This window comes from Rattus norvegicus, chromosome 19 (genome assembly GCF_036323735.1).
Source record: "Rattus norvegicus strain BN/NHsdMcwi chromosome 19, GRCr8, whole genome shotgun sequence".
NCBI classification, from domain to species: domain Eukaryota; kingdom Metazoa; phylum Chordata; class Mammalia; order Rodentia; family Muridae; genus Rattus; species Rattus norvegicus.
Genome location: NC_086037.1, coordinates 47,282,581 through 47,306,626, shown reverse-complemented (window position 1 = coordinate 47,306,626; position 24,046 = coordinate 47,282,581). Strand labels below are relative to the sequence as shown.

Here is a 24,046-nt window from a genome sequence, read left to right as displayed (position 1 = left end):
ATCTTATCTAGGTGGATGGTTTATCTAGGTGGTTGTGAGTTTATCGTGTAGATTGAGAATTTAACTTATAAATCTAATTGCTAAATTCAGCTTATTGAGTCGATTTTAACAAGTTGTTGGAATTTTTGTTCTTTAACTACCAGGGGGCAGTTCCTGGGAGAGTGGGCAGAGACAGGGAGCCGTGATAGGCCAGCCCATGCTGACCCTCTAGTGTCCTGATTATATTGGGTAGCTGGGACCAGAGAGTTCCTGGCTGGCAGAGAGACAGGAGAGGGTGGCTAGCAATGGGGGTCAAGAGACTGCTGGGCTGGAGGACAGCTAGAGGTAATGTGGCATGGTGTCACACTGGAATTGGCCACCACTGAGATGAAGATATCCTGCAGATGCCTTGTGGCTGACATTAAAAGGGATAAAAGGTTCCATTTTTGATAATTACTGCAATAGTCCTTGTTTTCTGAAGATACGGTTATCACCTAGTTTAATAAAATACAGTTTTTTATAATAACATGCTTTAAAAAGTACTTCAGAACTCAAGAAAAATTGATAGTGAGAAACACTTCTTTTTCTTTTTTTTTTCTTTTTTTTTTTTTCGGAGCTGGGGACTGAACCCAGGGCCTTGCGCTTCCTAGGCAAGCGCTCTACCACTGAGCTAAATCCCCAACCCCGAGAAACACTTCTTTAGCATGTCTTTTTGTGTGTTTTGTTTTTTTGAGATAGGGTTTTTCCATGTATCCCTGACTGTCCTGGAACTCACTTTGTAGACCAGGCTAGTCTCCAACTCAGAGATCCACTTGCCTCTGCCTCCCAAGTGCTGGGACTAACAGTGGCTAAACTCATGTGGTTTTGTTCATTAAAGTAGATAGACTTCCTACAGGTCAGCAGTGGTAAGTAGCCGTTTACAACGTGAGCAGTTCACCCCTGCAGACATCATTATTGTTCTTGACCCGAAGGAAAGTTTGAAAGTGCCCATAGACTAGTGCTTCGGGGTGTGTTCTGCGACTGCTCTATGCACCATCTTAGAACCCCTGTGTTTGTATCTGCATCTCACTGTGATCAGGATCTCTGTGAGATTGAGGCCAGCCTGGTCTACTTCCATGACAGCCAGAGCTACACAGAGAAACCCTGTCTCAGCAAAACAAAACAAAATAAAAAACAAAAAAGAAAAAGAATTAACTTTGAGAAGGAAGGATCATTGACAGTAGAGAGTTTGTGGATGTGTTCCCTGCCTGATTTGTTTTCGCTTTTTAATGCAGGGTTTCAGTGTGTAATCAAAGATGCCCTTTAACTTCTACCTGATCATCTTGCCTCCATGTGCCAAGTTCTGGGATTACAGATATAAACCACGATTCCAGGCTAGGAGACAAACACTTGCATTGTGTTAGAGTTAGAAGCTAACTGTTTACTGTTCAGGCAGGGACCAGGAAAGATGTGGGTGCCAATTACTCTTAAGACTGTGCACAAAGTCTGTGCCTTGAGCAAGGGAAAGGAACTAATGAACAAGAGAGGTACCCAAGGGGCATCTCAGGATTCAGCAGAGGATAGTAAAATAAAATGTATTAGACAATGTCAAAGGTTTCCTCTAACATGTTTGCCCTCTTCTCGCAGCTTTGACAGCTTTATAGACACAGCATGTCAGTTTACTTACATATATCTTTAAACATCATTCTATAGAGTGTCCCTAGTTGTAACAGAAACTGTCGATGCAGGTGTGTTTGGAGAAGGAATTGTGGAGAGTTTAATTCATGCATGGGAGCATTTACTTCTGCAACCACAGGTAAGCAGCACAAAACCACTTACATTTCATTAAAAAGTCATTACGTTAAGAGGCATATCGAGCCCCTAGAATGTTTGCAGACAGAAAAAAGATGTCAGAGTACAACTGTATACATGGAAAGAAACACAAGAAAAAGCATTGGCAACAATGTAACACACTGTGTGTTGCCTGTAGCGGTAAGGTTACAGGTAAGAATTCTACTGGAAGGAAGTCTAGTAAGTGAGCTTGTTTGTGGAGGACTCACCAACATTTTTGAGTAGAAGAGGGAAGAACTTTGAATCTCACAGCTGTCTATGCCTGGGATTTTGGCAGATCTCTAGAAAAGAAGGTAGTAATGTTAGTTCAGTAATCTTTTAAGGTACTCAGTAATTCAGGCTACTAGAGAGCACACAACTCCTCCACTGTAACCCACAGGTCATATGTATATTACAGTTAATTTATTATATACATTGTATATATATATTAAGGAGCTTTAGTAAAAAACATCTTTGTAGAGGATGGTATATATTTAATATAGGAAAGTTTATTTTTCAAGTAAATAATGATGACTTTGATATTTTCTTTCTTTTTTTTTCTCATGCTAGGAGTTGAACTTGGTACCTTATACATGCTAGTGCTCTGCTCCTGGGCCATATTCCAAGCCTGATTTTATTCTTTCTATGTCTAAAGATGTATTTTTATTTTATGTATTTAAGCATTTCTCTTGTATACATGTGTACCTGTCGCATGTGTGTGTGTATGCCTGTGTATGCATAACTTTTAGATGTGTGTGTCTGTCACATGTGTGTGTGCCTGTTGAATGTGTGTATGCCTGTATGTGTATGTGCCTGTCCCATATGTGTATACCTGTTGAATGTGTGTGCCCTTTGGATGTGTGTGTATAGCTAGTAGACGTGTGTGTGTTCGTCACAGATCAGAAGAAGGCATCACATCCTGTGTGACTGGCACTAGAGAGGATCACTAGCTGCTTGTGGATGCTGGGAACTGAACCAGGTCCTCTGCTACAGTAGCCACTGCTTTTATCTTTTTTCATTTTAGTTTTTCAAGACACAGTTTCTCTCTGTAGACCAGGCTGGCCTTGAACTCAGACATTCTTCAGCCTCTGCCTCCCGAGTGCTGGGAATAAAGGCAGGTGCCATCACTGCTAGGCTCCCATTTTTTTCTTTAATAATTAAATTGTATTCTACAGTGACATAGCTTTACACACCACTCTTTGTACTTGTATTCTAAATACTAAGTTACACATATTTTTATGTATTACACATAACACTCAAAAGTGAAATTTTAAATGAGAAATTTCTTAGTATGTATATAAATATGTATATATACACACACAGTTATTTGTATATGTAATGTTGTGACTTTGTTATACTTTTCAGACCAAAGGTGAAAGTGGAAGTTGGGGGAAGTATGGAAAAGTGATACCGGCCAGTGCGGTCATATCTGGGATGGCAGTGGAGTGTGCAGAGATCCGAAGGCATCACAGGTGAGTGCTTAGGAGAGCGCTCGGGTGTGGGCGGGGCAGAGGTAGGTGGACCCCTCAGACTTACTTATTTTAAGTAAAATTCCAGGATCAGAGCCAGTTTTTTCTAAACAAAATTTTCATTCAACTTACTCTGTGAGAGGTTTATATAGGAAAATATTTAAGTTCAGATTGATTTTAATTGACATTCAAGTAAGGATTTCCAATGTGAAAATAAATTTTAGTACTGTTTTTCTTGGTAATTTCATAAATCCAGTGATTGGGCAGAATGCAGTTTTAAATCTTTTAAAGATGTCTGCTTCCTGTGTAAAGGTAACATAAAAATAGTTTAGAAGTACCGAGGATAAAAGAAAGAAATAAAAACCACCCTGAACGGGTTCTCAGTAAATAGCTACTGCTCATGATTGCTGGGAATCGTTCATTGATCTTTTTGTTGAATGTTACAGGTGATAGTAAAAATGTTTTGAGGTTGGGAGGCTCAGACACCAATCAGACAGAGGAATCTCAGTTACCAAGTTGGTTGAATGAGGATGCACTGGTTGACTCTCAGTCTCTGTATAAATGTCTCTGTGTGGTAATTTAGCTCAGTAAAGAACGCCAATGAATACAGTCGTGTGGGCCGGAACCCTCCTCAGGCAGGCCTGCTTCCGACTGTGCTGTCTTGTGGCTCTCACCTCACTGCTTTGACGCTCTCTCAGATTCTTATTTTACTCGGTTATCTTCTCCCCTCTGGTGAAGGACCTAAGTGCTTTGTCAGTTCTTGTTTGTCCCCTGTTAATGTGCCAGAATCCAAAAGCACATTTTTTGAATGTGAATATGAGTCATTCATTGAATATATGTTCTGTAAATACTTTCCCTTTTAAAAGTTTTAAAATCTTACTTTTCTGCATGTGTGTTTGTGTGTGTGCCATGTGTATGTGGAGTTTGTGTCAGCCATAAGAGGGTGTTGCTGGAGTTGAGGGTAGTTGTAAGACATCTGACGTGTGTGCTGGGACACCCCTGAACTCAGGGGCTGAGCAAGAATGCAAGGGCGCTTAACCACTAACCATCTCTCCGTCCCGCAACATTGTTAATTTTAATATGGAATATTTATCAATTTTTTCTTCATGTGAGATATCTGTGGCCATGAGGTCTTATTTCATTCTTATGTTTACATTTTCTTAACTACTAGACAATGATACATGGTAACTTAAAAAACCTGTGTTACACCTTATCTTCTCTTTCAACTCTTACTAGGGTTAGTGCTAAGGACATAGCTGGTATACATTTACCAACAAATGTGAGATTTCAGAGCCCAGCCTATGCGTCTGTAGATCCCGAAGAAACGGTTGAACCATACACAACGGAAAAGATGAGTGGAATCCCTGGAGGATACCGGCCTTTGACAGAATGCTTTCAGATTATGAAAGTTGATTTCAATAATCTCCAGGTAAAAACAACACATTTTCTTCTTACCATTGTTAGCCTTTTTCCCCCCCAGACGTGGTTTCTCTGTGTATCCCCTGCTATCCTGGAACTCCGTAGACCAGGCTGGCCTCCAACTCTGACATCCACCTGCCTCTGCCTCCCAGAGCACTGTGATCAGAGGTGGGCACCGCCACTGCCACTACTGCCTGGCTATTCCTTACTTTCTGAATGTACATGAGGTTTTACTTATGAAGAAATGATTAGCAGCAAATTAAGATTCCCTTTGGAAAGTATTCTTTTTCAATGTAAGGGGAAAGCTCCCTAGGGTTCGTTAAGAGTACATGCTGTAGGGTTAGGATTTAGCTCAGTGGTAGAGCGCTTGCCTAGCAAGCACAAGGCCCTGGGTTTGGTCCCCAGCTCCGAAAAAAAGAAAAGAAAAAAAAAAAAAAAAGAGTACATGCTGTGCTTTGTGCTTTACGAGAGCATGCACTACAGCAGTAGAAATAATGTGTGAGCTACTCAGAAATAATGTAAGAACTTCTGCCAGCTTCTTATGTGTGTAAGCACAGGGACAAACGCTCCAGCCTAGATCTTTGTTTTTCTCTTTGATATCCTATCTTCTCAAGTTAATGAAATGAACAGTAATCTAAACCTAATAATCTAAATTTAAATCAAGTTGTTAGGGCAGTGGTTTTCAACCTGTGGGTCATTACCCCTTGTTGTCGAATGACCCCTTCAGAGGTCACTGACCTTAGATCATCAGATAACACAGATGTTTGAATTATGATACATAACAGTAGCAAAATTACAGTTATGAGGTAGCAGTGAAGGTAATTTTATGATCAGGGGTCTCCACAGTATGAGAGGGTGTCAGCATTAGGAAGGCTGAGAACCACTCTGTTAGGGTAATAGAATCGTAATTCACCAAGGGCTGAAGGATTCCTGAGACAGAGAACATTTAGGCCTTTTGTTTTGGGAATGCTAGGGATTGGACCAGAACCCAGCACTTCCTAGTCAAGCCTCTATACCACTGGGCACACTTGCAGCTCAAGTTTGCCTTTTAGAACCAGAACAGGCCTGAGGAAGGCTGACGGGTGTGTGTGTGTGTGTGTGTGTGTGTGTGTGTGTGTGTGTGTGTGTGTGTGTGTGTGTGTGTATTGGTGGATGATAAGATGTATTTATAAGGTACTCAAAGAGCCTGAGAACTGTTAAATAAAAATGTTTCTAATGACTTGAAGAAAGAAAATTCATGTACATATTTCTGATGCTCCTTTTGTGTAGGCTGTGAAAGAAGGGTATTTTAGCATGAGGTTTTTAAAATGTAGTCGCTTCTTTTAACTTGCCTTTCTTGGGAATGGTCTGCAGTCCTCGTCAGTTTGCCTTTGTAGGTGCTGAGTAGCCCTGTGTTTTAAGGTCACTCCTCTCACAGCTGTCCTTTTTTTTTTTTTTTTTTATCTTTATTCGAGTATTTCTTACTTACATTTCAATTGTTATTCCTTTTCCCGGTTTCCAGGCCAACATCCCCCTAACCCCTCCCCTTCTATAGTGGTGTTCCCCTCCCCATCCTCCCCCTATTACCGCCCTCCCCGCAGCAATCCCATTCACTGGGGGTTCAGTCTTAGCAGGACCAAGGGCTTCCCCTTCCACTGGTGCTCTTACTAGGATATTCATTGCTACCTATGAGGTCAGAGTCCAGGGTCAGTCCATGTATAGTCTTTAGGTAGTGGCTTAGTCCCTGGAAGCTCTGGTTGCTTGGCATTGTTGTTCATATGGGGTCTCAAGCCCCTTCAAGCTCTTCCAGTCCCTTCTCTGATTCCTTCAACGGGGGTTCTATTCTCAGTTCAGTGGTTTGCTGCTGGCATTCGCCTCTGTATTTGCTGTATTCTGGCTGTGTCTCTCAGGAGAGATCTACATCCGGCTCCTGTCGGTCTGCACTTCTTTGCTTCATCCATCTTATGTAATTGGGTGCCTGTATAAGTGTGGGCCACATGTGGGGCAGGTTCTGAATGGGTGTTCCTTCTGCCTCTGTTTTAAATTTTGCCTCCCTATTCCCTGCCTAGGGTATTCTTGTTCCCCTTTTAAAGAAAGAGTGAAACATTCGAATTTTGGTCATCCCTCTTGAGTTTCATGTGTTCTCACAGCTGTCCTTTTATGGTTACAGTTTTTGTTTGAATTTTTCCTTACACTGCACACCCTGTAAAAGGCTTTAGTTTAAAAACAATGCCTGCCTATTTAACACTTCCAAACAGTACAGAGCAGAGTGCAGAAGCCCAATCCCACCTTTTAAAGAGTCTCCTCCTTTCCCTGGGCCACTTGTTGAAGGGCCTTATTCCTGGCTTGCTTTTCTTTATATGTGTGTACACACACATACTTTTCCAGAATAAAAGGCCTCTGTTGCTTTGCCACACACTTTTGTCACCCAGCCCGTCACTCTGATTTGTCTTATCCACAGTGTGTATATGTCTGCTGCATACCCAGGAGACTCACTGCAGTTCCCTGACTGCAGAGCAGGGCTGTGCACTTTGAAGTTGGGCTGTGGTGTGGCATTGAGGGAAACAGTTTATAAGGCCTCTCATTCGCTTATTAGTCGAAGGGTTTTGGCTCCTTGCCACTTTCCTGACCTCTGTTTTCTCACCCTTTTTACATTTCTTTTCAGGAGTTAAAAAGTCTGGCAACTAGGAAGCCACACTCTCTTAGTGTACCTGCTGTTAAGGAAGGCACGCTGGACGCGATTATGGTCTGGTTTGTTCTCCAGCTTGATGACGAGCACAGTTTGTCCACAAGTCCCAGTGAGGAGACCTGTTGGGAACAGGCTGTTTATCCAGTACAGGCACTTGAAGGTAAGTATTGTCTCACTAAAAAGTTTAGGGGCTGGAGCAATGTGGTTAAGACCACTGCTGCTATTCTAGAGGACACTTGATACCCACAGGGTAGCTTAGAACAGTCTACACCCATGGTCCCATGGGAGCCAATGGCCTCTTCTGATATGCAGACAAAACATCCATTTACATTTTTAAAATGCATAAATAAACAAATCTTTTAAAACATTCTTTTAAGGGGCTGGAGAGCTGGTTCACTGGTTAAGAGCACTGACAGCTCTTCAAGAGGTCCTGAGTTCAGTTCCCAGCAACCACATGGTGGCTCACAACCATCTGTAATGGGATCCGATGCACTCTTCTGGTGTGTCTGAGGGAGGACAGTGTACTCAGATACATAAAATAAATAAATCTTTAAAAAAATTTTTAAAAACCAAACCTTTCCCCTACCAATCAAACAAAGTTTTTTGCTTTGATCAGTGACCAGAATGAAAACAATAATTATGTTTGAGATGAAGTGTTCAGCAAAAGAGGTGTTACTTAAATATTTCAGAATTATACATTTCTTTGTTCAAAAGTAAATTTAAGTAGCGAATTGTAGTGTAGAACAGAGATTAAAGCCAGCTGCAGTATTGTATGCTGTTAATCACAGCATGTCAGGGTGTTGGGAGGCAGGCAAACCTGGGAGTTAAAGGTCAGCCTGGTCTATATATCAAGGTCTGGGCTGACCAGGGCTACATATTGAGACCCAGTTTCAAAAGATAATAAGAGTGATTAAATCATTACTCCGGAAAGCAGGAGAAAAGAGCTGAGAGTCCCTAGAGGTGGGCTAGAGACTGCCTGTGATCGGGATGAGTTGTCTGTGTGGATGAGATCACCAAAAACGTAAATAAAAGACATCTGTTAAAAAACAAAAAGTGCTGTATTCCGTGCCACATAGCTTTAGTCCCAGCACTCTGGAAGCAGTTTGGGGCCAGCCAGGGATACATAGTGACACCCTGTCTCTAAATAAGTAAAAACTTAAAAATGACTCCACTTCATGCCCCTCAGCTGTAACTCTCATTGATTATTTGATCGTTTCAAATGTTAGTTATCAGTAGGTGAAAGAATGCTGCGTTAAAAAATGGTGAAAAATGAGATACTTCATGAATTTGAATTTGCCTGTTGTCCTTACTCAGAAATCCTGCTAATACCCTCAGTGCTGTTTTAACTTTAGCATAAATGCTTCTGAAATGAGTACTGCCTCATCTCTCTCTCTTTTTTTTTTTTTTAAACAAAAAGGGTTATACAAGTATTAAGTACATGAGTAATTAACCTATAGAGGACACGTGTAGAGGGCTGGAGAGACGGTTCAGTGGGTAAGGTGCTGGCCTGCTGCCAGTCCTAATGACTTGAGTGTGATTTCTGGAACCCACATGGCGGAAGGAAAGAACTGACTCCCCCATGTTGTCCTCTGACCTCCACAGATGCCAGGGCATGTGCATACCCCTAGTAAATAAATATAGAGATTAAAATGTATACATAAAATTAAAATGTAATGTACAAAGTCTTGCTGTTGTAAAAGAATTTGGAGTTCCATGAATTCTCTGGATAAAGTCTTATTAAAGGTATTTTCTATCTAGGAAGAATGTTTACATTGTTGGGTTTCAATGTTGTCAGCAGTTAAGGTCATGGGAAAGCTCTACCCATTTATAACAGGAAGGAAGTACATTTCTGAGTAGTCTCTTAGTCAAGGATCTGATTCGCCAAGGCCAGTAACTGGAACCTGCAGTCTGAAGATTTGTACTCAGACCTTGGCTCTCTTATTGAGTGGCTTTGCTGGCTGGTCTTGCTTGAAGTTCTCAGAGCTTTTATTGGGTCAGATCTGAAAAAAGGATGTTCCTGTCTACCCTAGAGCTTTGTAGAAATGATAAAATATATAAATTAAGAAAAAGCTCTCAGCAAGTTACATTTGTAAAATCTGTGTGTTTTTAGTTTCATTCTCTTACAGTAATTTAGATATCTCTTGAAGAATTCTCAGGCAAAGACCATTTTAAATGCTTAAACACAAAAGTAATAATTTTGGTTTTTTTTTCAATTAAAATATTTATTTGTATGTGTGTGTTTGTGTGAAGGGTGAGGTGTTTCTTGGGGGAACACATAGGCCATGGCATGCATGTGGTCAGAGGACAACTGTTTCCTTCTACTTTACTTGGTCTCTCCGGATTGAACACAGGGAGTTAAGGTTCTAAGTCAAAATGTATGGCCTCCGTTCACCTTTCTGTCCCAGCTTCCCATCCAGTAGGCGTCCCCTCCCCCATCACCTAGACAGAGATTGTATTTTCATGTGGAACTGACAGGAAGAAGAATGTCTGTCATCCATGGGCAGTGTGGAAATAGACTATGTGTGGAAGCTCACAGAGGAGCACAGGGTCCTCACTGCAGTACTTAGTCCTTCTTAACCCGTGATGTTTGTGAACATGCACGTTTCCTGTTGCTCAAGGGGTGTTGTGCTTTCTTTCGTTCTTTCAGAAATTACGTTCAGAGAAAAGAGTGTGTATTTAAGCTAAAATGAGTCTTTATAAAATTACATGCATTCCTGAATTTCAGCTGTCTTTACCTATAGAAGAAGCCTCCTTTTATCCCCCAGATTTTCCTCAGTTTGGCAGCACATCTCCTGACTGTAGTAAAACCAGTATGAAGCTGGTAATTATAACTCATGTCTGAATTCCCAACACTTAGGACGTACAGGGAGGAGAACTGGGAGTTTTCAGGCCGGCTTCAGCCACATGGCACATTTGAGGTGCAGCCCACTTGTGGCAAGAAGTCTCGGCATGTTGGTAACTATTAATAAAAGCTGCACCATCCCATGCCAGTGCCAGCTCTGGTGGGCCACATGGCATCTGCAGGGTATTTTCACCTCAGTCAAAGTGTCCCGGTCTCCAGCCCATGCTGAGTCTGGCAGCAGCCGCCCTCTGCAACTCTCTCACTGCGGACTTTGCTCACATTCCCAGCATCCACCCCCTATGGTTATAGTCACAACTCCCAATAACCCGTCAAAATCAAAACTCAATAAGCTTATAATTTATCAATCAGATTTCTATCAGTAAATCAAACTCCATAAAGCATCTACACAATAAAATCACAACCAATTGATAGTGATATAAACTGCCCACCTAGAAAAGACAAATTGTCTAATAGAAATCCATGCCTTATGAGATATTCATAACTACCTGTGGCCATTGAAGGCCACACAGATCTGGGTCGTCCTTCTCTGCCTCCATCTTGCTTCTTCTCTTCTCTTCCCTCTCTCCTGCCTTACAAAAACTCTGCCCTCACCTTACTTTTGCACTGCCCAATCACAGGCCTTGCCTTATCTTGTGCCTGCTCTCACCTGCGTATAGACATCAACTACACCAGTCCCATGGCATAACTGCCAAGAACAGCAGCAGCCTCCGCGTTGTCCTGGTCTCGGCTTAAGTTAATAAGAGGTCAGTTGTGCTGGGTAGTTTTATGTCAACCTGACATAAGCTAAAGTCATCTAAGAGCAGGAAACTTCAATTAAGAAAATGTCTTTTTAAGATGGGGCTGCAGGCAAGCCAGTAGAGAGATTTCAGGGTTAGTGACTGGGGGAGGGCCCAGCCCACTGTGAGTGGGGCCATCTTTGGGGTAGTGTTGCTAGTTTCTGTAAGAAAGTAAGGTGAGCTGGGTGGTAGTAGTGTATGCCTTTAATCCCAGTACTCAGGAGGCAGAGGCAGGAATACCTATGTGAATTTGAAACCAGCCTGGTCTACAGAGCAAGTTCCAGGTTAGCAGGCCTGCATAAAGAACCTGTGTCCAAAAAGAAAGAAAGAAAAAAGAAAAGAAAGCTTGAGGAAGCCAGTAAGCAGCACCCTCTGTGGCCTCTGCTTCAGCTCCTGCCTTCAGGTTCCTGCCCTGACTTCCTTTAATCCTGAGCTGTGACAGAGAAATGTGAGCCAAGTAACCCTTTCGTCCCCAGTGTACTCTTTTTTTTTTTTTAAGATTTTATTTTATTATATGAGTACACTGTAGCTGTCCTCACACACACCAGAAGAGGGCATCAGATCTCATTACAGATGGTTGTGAGCCCCCATGTGGTTGCTGGGAATTGAACTCAGGACCTCTGGAAGAGCAGTCAGAGCTCTTAACCACTGAGCCATCTCTCTAGCCCCGCCAGTGTACTCTTTTTTTTTTTTTTCCGGAGCTGGTGATCGAACCCAGGGCCTTGCGCTTCCTAGGCAAGCGCTCTACCACTGAGCTAAATCCCCAACCCCGCCGCCAGTGTACTCTTGATCACTGTTTTTTGTTTTTTTTTGTTTTGTTTTTTGTTTTGTTTTTTTTTTTTTCTTTTTTTTTGGAGCTAGGGACCGAATCCAGGGCCTTGCGGTTCCTAGGCAAGCGCTCTACCACTGAGCTAAATCCCCAACTCCGATCACTGTGTTTATTACAGTAATAGAAATCCTAACTAAGATAATTGTGTGTGTGTGTGTGTGTGTGTGTGTGTGTGTATAAAATTTTTCTCCTTTCCTTTCTTACAAATGAAGACTACTGGATACAGCCTGGAGACCAAGTGACAATGGAGGCATCTTGTCACGATTGTTACCTAAGAATCCAGGGGATCAGTATCTTGCATTTGGAACATGAAATGGAAGTTATAAAAAGTTTTACCAAGAGTAAAGACTTGCTCTCTCTGGGAAATGAGGCTGAGCTCTGTAGTGCCCTGGCTAACCTTCAGACCAGTAGACCAGAAGCTCTGGAGCAGACCTGTGTGTTAGAGCCCACAGAGATCGCTTTGCTTAATAACATTCCATATCATGAAGGCTTCAGGACAGCAATGAGGAAGGTATTGTCTTCACTGGCCCCAGAGACGCCGAGCCAGCCCATGGAAGCTCACTGTCAGGACATGGAGACGAACTTGGAGAGTGCACCAAGCACCTCTGACCCTTTCTATGTGTTGGATGTGTCTGAAGGCTTCTCTCTTTTGCCTATACTTGCTGGAACCCTTGGTCAGGTTCAGCCCTACAGTTCTGTGGAGAAAGACCAGCACTGTATTGCTTTGGACCTCATATCTGAAGCCAATCACTTCCCTAAGGAAACACTTGAGTTTTGGCTGCGACACATAGAAGATGAAGCTGCTGTGTTGCAAAGACCCAAATCAGACAAGTTATGGAGTATAATTATACTAGATGTCATTGAGCCGTCTGGGCTCATCCAGCAGGAGATCATGGAGAAGGCCGCAATATCCAGGTAAACCAAACCCGCAGGGTAAAGCAAACCCAGAAGTGGGAGGGTGGGAGGGGGTACAGGGGGGTTGGGTTAAAAGTCTCTCTCTCTCTCTCTCCCTCTCCCTCCCTCCCTTTCTTTCTCTTTCTCTCTCTCCCTCCCTCCCTCCCTCCCTTTCTCTCTCTCTCTCTCTCTCTCTCTCTCTCTCTCTCGTTGTTGTTGTGCTCCCCCCCCCCCCTTTTTTTCCTTTTTTAAATTCTGTGGGCAAAAGGGTTGAGATGAATGTTTTACTGTTTATACCTTGACATCAGGGTTGGTTCTGTGAGGGCCTCTAGGCAGGTTTGGGGTAGAGGCTGGTGGTTCCCAGGTTAGACTGTGGTTGACAATTTAGATCTTTCCTGAAACTGAGTTAATCACCAATAACTAAATGAGTCTTCACAAGAGCTCTGAATGAAAAGTTTACAAGCTTTCCAGAGGGGGTGGGCACATCAAAATAGGGGAGGGAGAGTAATGCGCCCCCTGACTGTGGGGGGCTCCGAGTGCCCCTCTCCATTAGAGAGCTGCTTTTCCTCTAACCCACCGTTCGCTACAGTCCTCTGGTGATAGCTATACAGGGATTTACCCCCACACCAACCAGTTAGTTCTCCAGACACCAGCGCAGTTCTTTAATTCAGTTCAGTGCTGGTAGTGCTATCTGGAGGTAGAGGTAGAAGCTAGGGGAAAGCCACCAACTTCAAAACCCAGATGCCTATGGTAGGTCGTCGTCTATACGTCTAAACCACCAGATCCAGGTTGAAGGATCCCTCAGTGGATGAAACCCTCCTCTGATTGGGTTGAATTTGTTACAGCAGCTCACAGGATTTAGGAAAATGTTTGCCTTAGATTAGCTTGTTTGTTAAAGATGATGCAGATGAGGAGCCAGGAGAGCAGTGTAGGGCAAGCCTCACGGAAGGGTACAGAGTGTCCATGGTCTTTTTGGACATCCTGTCCAGCAACCTGCACACGCCGAGTGAGGAGAAGCTCTCAACTCCACCCCTGGGGATTTCCATAGGGCCTCATTATGTGTGTGGCATCACTGGGTGTTAGTGATGACTCAGTCTGGCGTTGAGGCTAGGCAGGGGAGTCAGACAGAAAGGCCCAGCTCTCTATCATTCCTTCTTCTTTCTGAAGAACAAATCTGAGAGTCTAGGAGTCCCTAGATCCTGAGATGGCCTTGGTATACAGAAGATACTCAACATTCTTTTGACTATGAGACTCCTGTGTTAAGGATCTTTGTGAGAAAAACAAACAAGCAACAGAACACCAGAAAACCAAGACAAAGATCAAACAGAGTACTGGTATAGATCACTGCCCTATGTGTGCCTTGTTTGGCCGTTTCTCAATGAGGTTGTTTGTTTTAAATTCTTTTTTAAGATGTATTTATTTTAAGTATGCTTTGCCTGCATGTGTGTATTTGTACCACATGCATGTCTGGTGCCCGAAGACATCATAAGAGGGTATTGAATCCCCTGGAACTGGAGTTACAGGTGCTAGGACTTGAAATCAGGTCTTCTGCAAGAGCAACAAATGCTCCTAACAATTGAGCTATCTCTTCAGCCTCCCATGTCTGAGTTTTATCCTTTGTAGTGAGCTGATTGAGGTGATGTGTTTTCTTAGTTCTGTGAGCTACATTAGCAGATCATCAGATATTTCCTCAAAGAGGGGGCTGTGTGGTTGTGTGTATGCCACATGTGTATTAGCAGTTGCAGTATACCAGACCCCTGGGGTTTAGGATTGGCATCTGAAGAGGGACTGTCATATGGGACGGAGCCCTTTAACTTGTGTGGTACAAGTAGATAGTGTTAGAATTGACTGGAATCATAAGCCACTTAAGTAATGTTGGAGAATATATATATGAATGAGAATGAGGACTCTCTCTGCATTCACCTGTGTGCTGAAAGAGGGCATCAGGCCCCATTACAGATGGTTGTGAGCCACCATGTAGTTACTGGCAGTTGAACTCAGGACCGCTGAAAGAGCAGCCAGTGCTCTTAACCTCTTAGCCATCTTGCCAGCCCCTGGAGGATTTATTAATTTTCAATAAATATTTAATTTGAAAGTAATTAATTGTGGAGAAATGTTCCTTCCAGTTTGGTGTGAGATGCCTTAATAAATAAGGGAAGCACTTGTTACCATTCTTGGAACTTTTCTTGAGCTTCAAATTTTTGGAAAGTTAAAGTAAATTGGCAGAAAATTAACAAGTAATGGGCTAATTTCATAATCGCTCACTAGCTAGCAGGGATGATTTTGTTGAAAGTTGTGCTGCTTTATTAAGAGATGAGTAATTTCACTAATCGAGACTGGCTACTGACTTTCTCTCGAACTCAAACAAGTTGTTAGGAACAGCGTAGGATGAGCAAGTCACAGACACCTCCTATGTATGAGGATCAGCCTGGGAGACGTAAGTCATAGTGTAACCCAGGCTACTTCCTCTCTACTTACCTGTAAGCACACGACTGTGTAAGCCTAGAGTGAGTCCTGTACACAGACAGCCTAAAACTGGATGCCACCTGACTTGGTGCATCCTTTGTTCCTGCTGTTCTGTTTCCAGTTAAGTGTTGAGTGCTCTCCCCGCATGCTCCTCAGTAAACACACAGCTTGCTGATTCGGCTAGTCTAGTTCCTGAACTTGCCCTGAGGACTACCCCCAGCCCCACCCCACCCTAGGTAAGTATTAGAATTACGGCAGGCTGTTATTTTACCTGGGTGCTGTGTACCTAAGCTCTGGTCTTCTCATTTGGACTGCTAATGCCTTACCCACTGAATTGTCTCCCCAGCCTCTAAGGCTTAATGATCTACTTAGGGAAGCTATGTAGCAAAAGCTTGAACATGTATGCACATTATTTTTAGATATGTACTAACTGGTAGATGGTTAATTTGTAACTTGGGTATAAAGTGAACTGCAAAAGATATTCATGGTGACACGGTGACCACCTCTCTATAGTCCCTGTTCTGGAGGTTTAAGTAGTAGATACCCAGATTTCTCAGTAGAAGTAAGACCTGCTGTCCGGTAGCTTCACTTGGTCTCACAGACCTTACTCTGTCTTCCTTTCACAGCTCAGCATGAAAAGCAAAGCAATATCCCATGGTAGTTTTAGTGCCCGTCCCTCATGTGGGAACTGATTTTGCCTTGTTATGGCCTCCAAGTCCTTGCTATAGAAACTCCTGGCACACACATGCAGGGAGTGCCGGCTTCCCACGAGGCACTGGTCTTCTGCTCATAATTCTCTGCCCAAGGAAGTCTACTTAAAGTGCTTTTTATAGCCATGCAGTACTGTTAGTACAGTTCCCGTGGCACCAAAGGGAGAGTGAAGGGGAACGGAAGTGTGGTTGCAGTAAATGCACTTGCATGAGAGAGGCGTCTGTTAACTTTTGTCTTGCTTTCCTTCCTCGACTATTTCATTTTTTATATATTTGCATTTGGAGAGTTTAATCCTGTATAGAAAGTGAATCATTTCAGATGTTCAGAAAGGTTACAGGACAGTTCAGGGAACTTACTACACACTTTACACCCTGTGCACTAAGCCATTCCTAGTGATGATGTTATGAGACCTTCTTTTTCCCAGTCAGTGTTGCAGCTGATTACTTATACATAGTGGTAGCATGTGGGAGAAGCTTACGTCTACACATGTTATTTATTCGTGTTTCATATACACCTTATATACAGTCTTAAAGCAGCCTTACAGTATCTTTAGTGTACTTGTGTTTTTATGAAGACCTATTCATGAAGTCATATATAGAATTTCCCACATACTTTATTGTATGAGTATTCAAAAAGTGGTGGATTTTGGAGCATTTTGACTTCCATGTAAGGATGGTTCACAATTAATGATTGGGGCCTGTTATTAAGAATTTACCTTAGTCTGTCTCCTGAGCTAACAGTCCAAATATGACTTCTTGGGCAATTATTTCTAGTGGTTTAGATTCTGTACTACTAGCCAATAGTGACAAGGTCCACTAGACTACATACCATCCATCCTTCATTAATTCACGATGCTTGCTTATATTTATAAGATTCAGGGAATTAAAAGGCTTTTAAAAATATTTACCCCCTTTCAGGTGTTTACTGCAGTCTGGAGGCAAGATTTTCCCGCAGTACGTGCTGATGTTTGGAATGCTGGTGGAGTCACAGACGCTGGTAGAAGAGAGTGCTGTTCAAGGAACAGAACACACTCTTGGGTTAAACATAGCACCGTTTATTAACCAGTTTCAGGTAAGTGAATAGAGAACTGTTCAGTCAGGATGCCTCCTGGTGTCTTTGTCTCTCCTTTTGAGTTTTTACCTAGTTAGCAGGTTTAGTTAGATAAAAAGGATTGTGGGTTTCCTGGAGTAAAGGAACGTGTCAGGGATGACAATCAACCTGAACGTTAGAATAACCAAGGACTTTTGTCATGAATACTGACTAAAGTTAATACAGTTTGCTCTGAATCACTGTTATAGAATAAAAGACAAATAAGAGGTTTTAGACTTGCAATAAACAGTTGTACTTTTGTAACAAAGAAGCATCCAGAGGACTGTATCCAAAGCTTGAATTTCTGATTGAAACTTCAGATTGTCTACTGAGTGGCATGGGCAGCTGGAGTCCGGATCTGAACCATCTGTCTGCATAGCAGGGATGTGTGGGGCTCAAGAGGGAGGTTAGTGTCGGTTTAAGAAGCAAGGAGTTGGGATTTAGAAAGAGAGTGACACTGCACTGTGCTAGAATGAAGTGACGTGTGCATTTAACATGTGTCTAGACAGTGCCTGGGGAAGCCACATGGGGTTGAAGATGGAGAAATGATGTCTGAGGGTTCTAACTAGTAAGCACTTAAGGATGCTGATGTCTTCCTTGACAGTACCTACTTAAGGAATAAATTAACTACCTTTGGGGCGGGTGGGGGATGTGGCTAACCAAGGTTTTAAAGTTAGTTTACTATCTCTCTGGTGAAGATTTAATAAAGAGGATACACCTAGCACAAGATAGAGATGTTTAAGCTGTTTCTGTGCATGGTCCCAAACTGCCACCATCTATCTTTCTATTGTGATGTTTTAAAGGAATTATTTACTTACTTTAGTGTGTGCGTGTTTGTATGCATGAGTATCTTGTGTATGCATTGCTCATGTAGTCTAAAAGGGGATTAGATCTGGAACTAGAGTTACCGGTGTTTGTGAACTACCATGTGGGTGCTAGGAATCGCACCCTGGGCATCTGCCAGAGCAGTAAACACTGCTGGGACATCTCTCCAGTCCCTATCTATTTTGTTCCCACGTGGTCCTGACTCCAGCAGCTTTTAATTCTGTCAGGGTCTACAATAGACTGTTCCTGTTGCCTTTTCACAGTATCTCCCACTCACGACCCCTCTTCCCCTTGTGGTCTGTATAGTTTTCATATAACTATTGCATTCCATCCCCCATTGTTCTTGGACGAATAAGCCTTGGTTAAGTCCCACCCACTGTGTTACTACATAACATACATAACACCCATAGTTAGCCCATATACCATGGTCACTTGACCACTTTCTAAAGACAATCCTTAACCTTCCTTGGCAGTTTTATATTTTAGAGTGTGTTTACCTGTTGCCTTAGGTATTTTCTCCTCTCTTATGATGATTGACCACTAGAAAACCATGTCAATTAATGAAAAAAAATTGTTAGGTTGTTAAAAGAATATAATACATTAACAACTATTCAAAAAAATCAGAGGTTGTTAAAAGAATATAAACAGTAACAACTATTCAAAAAAAATCAGAGGTTGTTAAAAGAATATAACACAGTAACAACTATTCAAAAAAATCAGAGGTTGTTAAAAGAATATAAACAGTAACAACTATTCAACAAGTGTTCATCGAGCACCTACTACCTGCTCGTTTTATTATTTACTTACTTACCTCGTATTTTTTGAGATGGGGTCTGATGGAGCCCAGAGGGCCTCAGTGTGTAGCCAAGGGTAACCTTGGGCTCCTGATCCTTTTGCTTCCATCTTCCAAGGGCTAGAATTGTAGACATACGGCACACATTCCCAGATCACATGTATGTATTAGTTACTGGCTGCTACAACAAAACGCCTGACAAGTGCACCCAAAGTAAAAGTTCATTTTGGCTCACAGTTTGAGGAACACACTCCATGATGGCAGAAATTTCCATCTCAACCTTCTATTAAAAATAGACAGAAGGGCAATTGAAGAAGACACCCAGTATCTACCTCTAATCTCCACTTTTGTACTTGTATACTTGTGTGTACATGTGTGCAAGAGTATACACATACAGAAGCCCATGGAAGCTATGGAGGCAAGCCCAGGCACTCAGACTCTTATCTAGTGCCTGCCAGGATGGTAGAAGGAAGCATGAACCCCCATGAAGTCCTACCTTATAGTACACACCCTCCAGGTGAATGGAGGCATGCTTCCATAAGTGACTGGCCTTACAGCCCTAATATGTCCTATATGCCACCTTAGATTGGGTCAGGAATGTTTTCCTCATGGGAGGCTTGAACTGTAAAAATCAAGAATCCCCTGTCACCACGTACATTGCTACCAACTCTGCAGAACATGTACACCAGTATAAATCAAAGGTATGTGATGGGAGCAGGCTCTCTGTGAAAGATGGATTAAGAGTATGGCCAGAGTGATCAACTTTCAGGGTCCTGTATACTCCAGGTGGACATGAACAGTTCAGCAGGTTGGCAGCCAACCTAGAGCCAGTCAGCCTAGGACACCAAATCAACTCTCGCTGCTAACAGCCAGCCAGGCAGGGGGAGCCCAAGAAAGAATCCACAGCCATTCAAAATGCTGTTCTACTGTAGCCAATGAGAAGACCATTTAAAACTGTGAGCTTGACAGGGACATTAATAATCTTAACGAGAGAAGGCAGTGGGTACCACAGATTTTCTTGCTATGACTAGGAAGCCTCTTGACCTTTGTTGACTCTGACTATGAAGGAGGTTGGTAGATTGACTCAAGTCAACGAGAACAAGAAATGATGGCAACTTAAAATGGGCACATCAGTCAGGATGGTCAGCTCCTTGAAAAAGCAGTGTGCCCACAGCCCTGCCAGACATTGTTGGCTTTACCAAACATTTTTGTAGCTGCTGAGTCCACAGAGACCCTGCCTAAAACCCATCCTTACACCCTTCAGGATCAGGGCTTGGACAGGGACTACAGACTCCTCAGTTAGCCATGTGTTCCATGGCAGAGAGAGGGCAAGATCTCCAACTCCAGCATTAACACCGCTGCACATAGATGCTCTCCCTGCCCTCAAGAACGAGGAGGCCATTTCTGACTCCATAAAAACCCTGGACAGCTGCCCAGTGTGAAAATCTCCGACGTGGTGTGGTGGGACATGCCCAGTGGGTAAATCCAGATCCTTAGGCAGCATCACAGAGCTTTGGGCAGTGGAGCAATGTGACAGCCTGCTCTGAAAAGGCCTCTTTGGGCAGAGACTGTTAGGAGTAAAACCCTTGGGAGGCTGCTCAGAGGCACAGCCATAAGGCAGGCGGTGAGAAGTGGTGGCCTGGACTGAGCAGGGGCCGTGTGTGCTTCTGTGTGGACTTTAAAGGTAGGAGCTTTATAGATTGGATGTAGAATACGAGAGAGGACCAGGAAGGATAGTTACCATTTATTAATGTAGGGAAACGGGAGCAATCAGCTGTATTGTGAATAAGAGGTGTCAGGGGGGTCATTGAGCAGCTGGATTCAAAGAAAACTAGGTGTAGCATATAAAGTTGGCGGTCAGTGTCATAGATGTCATTAAAGCCACAGAGTGTATGGCACATTAGGGCTGTGCAGAGAAAGGTTTGAGAACTGAATGTAGAGAGCTTGCAGGGTGCTGAGCTCTAGTGAGATGGCGTCAGGAGAAGCTAGGAGCTCAGGCTGAGAAACACAAGTGGGGATGGTATGGTACGGTGCAGTAGAGCCGTCCGTGAGTATTTCAGGCCCAGGGGCAGAAGTGAGAATGTAGTTACCAGATCCTGGCGTAAACAGTCCACGGCATAAGGAAGACTGGAGTGCCTAGGAGGGCTTGGTGTATCTAGCCATTCTCAGGAAGATTGAAGGTAACTCAGTCTCTCACAGAAAGGAAAGCATCTCCTAAGCAGCACCATCATCTTAGCTCATACAAGGAAGAGGCTTTAGAGCCCTGGGCCTGACTGCAGATTGGCATGGTGTGTCCCCTGAGCAGCTGGCCTTTCAGACTCCCCCAGTGACTTGAATTTGCAGCCAAGGTTTTGAGAACCATGGCTTTGTAGAAAAGAGCTTGTTTTTCTGGGTGAATCTATTTGGATGGAATTTGTGCATCGTGTGTGTGTGTGTGTGTGTGTGTGTGTGTGTGTGTGTGTGTGTGTGTGTGAGAGAGAGAGAGAGAGAGAGAGAGACAGAGAGACAGACAGAGAGACAGAGAGACAGAGACAAGATCTCCTTGGGCAGACTTGGCACTTCTGGAACCCATTATTAGGCCAAGCTGGCCTCTCCTAAGCTATGTTGACCTCTGTCTCCTGAGAGCTGGGGTTTAGGGCAGGTGCCACCATGCCTGGCTGAATTTGGTGCCTGGTCAAATACAGTTAATATTGACTGTGAGATCATTGCTTGTCAGTACACAGTTCTGCTTTGGCCACCTGAAAGTGTAGTGTTTCCATCCAAGAGAAAGGCCTGTAGGTAACAAAGCACAGCAAACTGCAAACCTGCCTATAAACCTTAGCTTGTTTGTTTGTCCTGAGAACTGGGTATGAGCCTTCAGACCTTAGGACTGACACATAAAGTAACTAGACCACAGAAAGCAGTGTCAGAAGGAGCAGGTTACAGATCAGCTCCAGAGGGAGCCCTGACTGTGAAAATGACGAAAGTGAACATGGACTCTTTCCTCAGGTGCCTATCCGGGTCTGTTTGGATTTATCTTCCTTGCCATGCATTCCTTTAAGCCAGCCAGTGGAACTGTTGAGATTAGATCTGATGACTCCATATTTGAACACTTCCAATAGAGAAGTGAAGGTAAGGACAACTACAAATGATCCCTCTTGTCATTCCAAGACATTTACCCTAAACGGGCTATCATTTCCTCTGAGGTTAAAGTTAAATCTTATTTTCTGAACAACATGCAAACATAGATTAGATAAATATTAGTGTCTGAAATTCGTTAAAATTAAATTAGAATGCACGGCTAAATATATTTTTAGTTTTTGTATTCAAATTGATTAAAAAGGAAAAAAAAAGACTTACTTTCCTTGATGGATTGTTCACAATTTACTTTCTCCAGGTCCGTGTGTGCAGGTCTGGCCGATTGACCGCGGTTCCATTTTGGTTTCATTTGTGCCTGGATGACGAGGTCAGGTTGGACACCTCAGGTGAAGCGTCCCATTGGAAGCAGGCTGCAGTGGTCCTAGATAATCCCATCCAAGTACAAGCAGGAGAGGAACTTGTACTTAGTGTTGAGCATCACAAAAGCAACATCAGCATCACAGTGAAGCAGTGAGACCACGGTCACACAGCGAATGTAAGAGAATCCTTGGAACCGTCAACCATGTTGTACGGTGGCATTAATAAAACCCATGGTCGAACTTTTAAAAGCGTGTGTGTGTGACATTATTTTTAAAATATAGACTTTGCTTTCTAGACAAGGATATTGTTTCTAGATTAGGGAGCCATTTTGTTGGAACTTCTTAGTGATTTAAAAAGGGTCACCTCGTGGGCATGTCAGTTAAGCACATGTTTAGGGAATTGAGATTTTGGCTTACAGTGGGGCAATGTGTAAGTCTGTCAGCAGTGGCTGTGAACCAGAACCTGCTTCTGTTAGGTACTGGGTGTATTAAAGAGTGGAAGGCATAGGAGAAGTGTCCTCAGGAGGCGATGTTTCCTTCTCTACTTTGACAAAAAGAAAATTAAACATTGATGGCAAACAAAAGCTTAAAAATGCTAAAGCAGAATTTGTGTAAATTCAAATCTTGATTTGAATACCCTGTTGCAAAGCTTTGTAACTTCTTGGGAGCCCATTTTTAATTGTTGATATTATTTTCTGAGTGATCTAGCACTTTTCAGAAAGTCCTTACCCTGCTGCATCTCGGTCTCTGTCTCTTCTCTCTTCTTCTCTCCTTTCTTTCTGTGTGTTCCCTCCTACCTACATTTATTTTTGGACAGGATATATATTTATATATATGAGTACACTGCAGCTGTCTTCAGACACATCAGAGAGGGCATCAGATCCCATTACAGATGGTTGTGAGCCACCATGTGGTTGCTGGGAATTGAACTCAGGACCTCTGGAAGACCAGTCAGTGCTCTTAACCGCTGAGCCATCTCTCCAGCCCTGCCCCCTCCCTTTTAAAGATTTATTTATTTTGAGGATAACTTTTAATTTCTGGATCTCCTGTCTCTACTCCCTTGATACTGACATTACATTATATGAGTAAACTGCTGGGGACCAAGCTCTGACCATGCTAGTCATAAGCTGTGTCCTCATTCCCTGTTTATCTACTCAAAGAACCAACTCAGCCTCGCTGAATCTTTTCTGTTTCATTAAGTTCTGCCTTCATCTTAATAACCTCTTTTCAGCCACTGTTTTGGGTTTGGCTTGTGCTTAGTTGTCCAAGACTCTTAAGGTACGTTGTTACTTGAGAACCTCTGTCTGTCTGTGTTTTTAATGTGGGCATACTTACCGACGACTTAACTCTTGGGAGTGCTTTTGTTATGCCCCATAGGTATACACATGTTCTGTTTTCCCTTTGCTTTTGTTCTAAGCTTTTATTGCCTTGTTTCTTCATTGACTGCACCATTCAATGGTGTGCTGTTGAATTTCCACAGGTTTGCATGCTCTGTAGTTCCTCTTGCTGTTGACTTTTAGCGTCGTGATCAAAATAAGAGAAGTTAATTCTTCAAGTTCCTCATGTTTGTTAAGGCTTTAAGTCCTAGTACATGATCTATTATGGTCTTTCTAGAGTCAGTTCTGCAGGTTGCTGAGAATGTCTATTCAGAAGCGTTTGGATAGACTGTTCCGTACTTTCTGTATGGTCTGTTGATATATGAGGTCATTTAGCTGAGATGTTTACTTTTTGCCCAGATGATCTATCTGTTAGTGAGAAGGAGATATTGAAGTCACTCACTGTGTGTTGGGATTCATTTGTGGCTTTTTATTTAACTTAAAACTTTTGTTTGCAGGCTGGATAGATGGCTCAGCGGTTAAGGGGGGGGATCCTGAGTTCAATTCCCAGCAACCACATGGTGGCTCACAACCACTGTAATGGGATCCAGTGCCCTTTTCTGTATGTCCAAAGACAGCTACAGTGTACTCACATACATAAAATAAATAAATGTTTAAAAAGAAGTCAATCTAATTTTAGAAA

At 42.9% G+C, this 24,046-nt stretch overlaps 1 protein-coding gene across 5 annotated transcripts in view; it reads left to right on the top strand.

Moving 5' to 3' along the window:
* The window catches only part of Prmt9 (protein arginine methyltransferase 9), a 60,746-nt gene that overhangs the window by 12,093 nt on the left and 24,607 nt on the right, over nt 1–24,046 (top strand). For 2 of the 5 annotated variants that reach the window (XM_006255424.5, XM_063277897.1), the window contains 8 exons: nt 1,672–1,774; nt 3,154–3,260; nt 4,494–4,686; nt 7,321–7,504; nt 12,025–12,727; nt 16,801–16,954; nt 21,579–21,701; nt 21,967–22,203. In XM_006255424.5, the coding sequence (XP_006255486.1) occupies nt 1,672–1,774; nt 3,154–3,260; nt 4,494–4,686; nt 7,321–7,504; nt 12,025–12,727; nt 16,801–16,954; nt 21,579–21,701; nt 21,967–22,182 (1,783 nt within the window). In that variant the 3' untranslated portion in view covers nt 22,183–22,203. Of the gene's footprint in view, nt 1–1,671; nt 1,775–3,153; nt 3,261–4,493; nt 4,687–7,320; nt 7,505–10,824; nt 11,991–12,024; nt 12,728–16,800; nt 16,955–21,578; nt 21,702–21,966; nt 22,277–24,046 lie in introns of those variants that run through there. The other 3 variants (NM_001191599.1, XM_063277898.1, XM_063277899.1) reach the window with 3 other exon arrangements.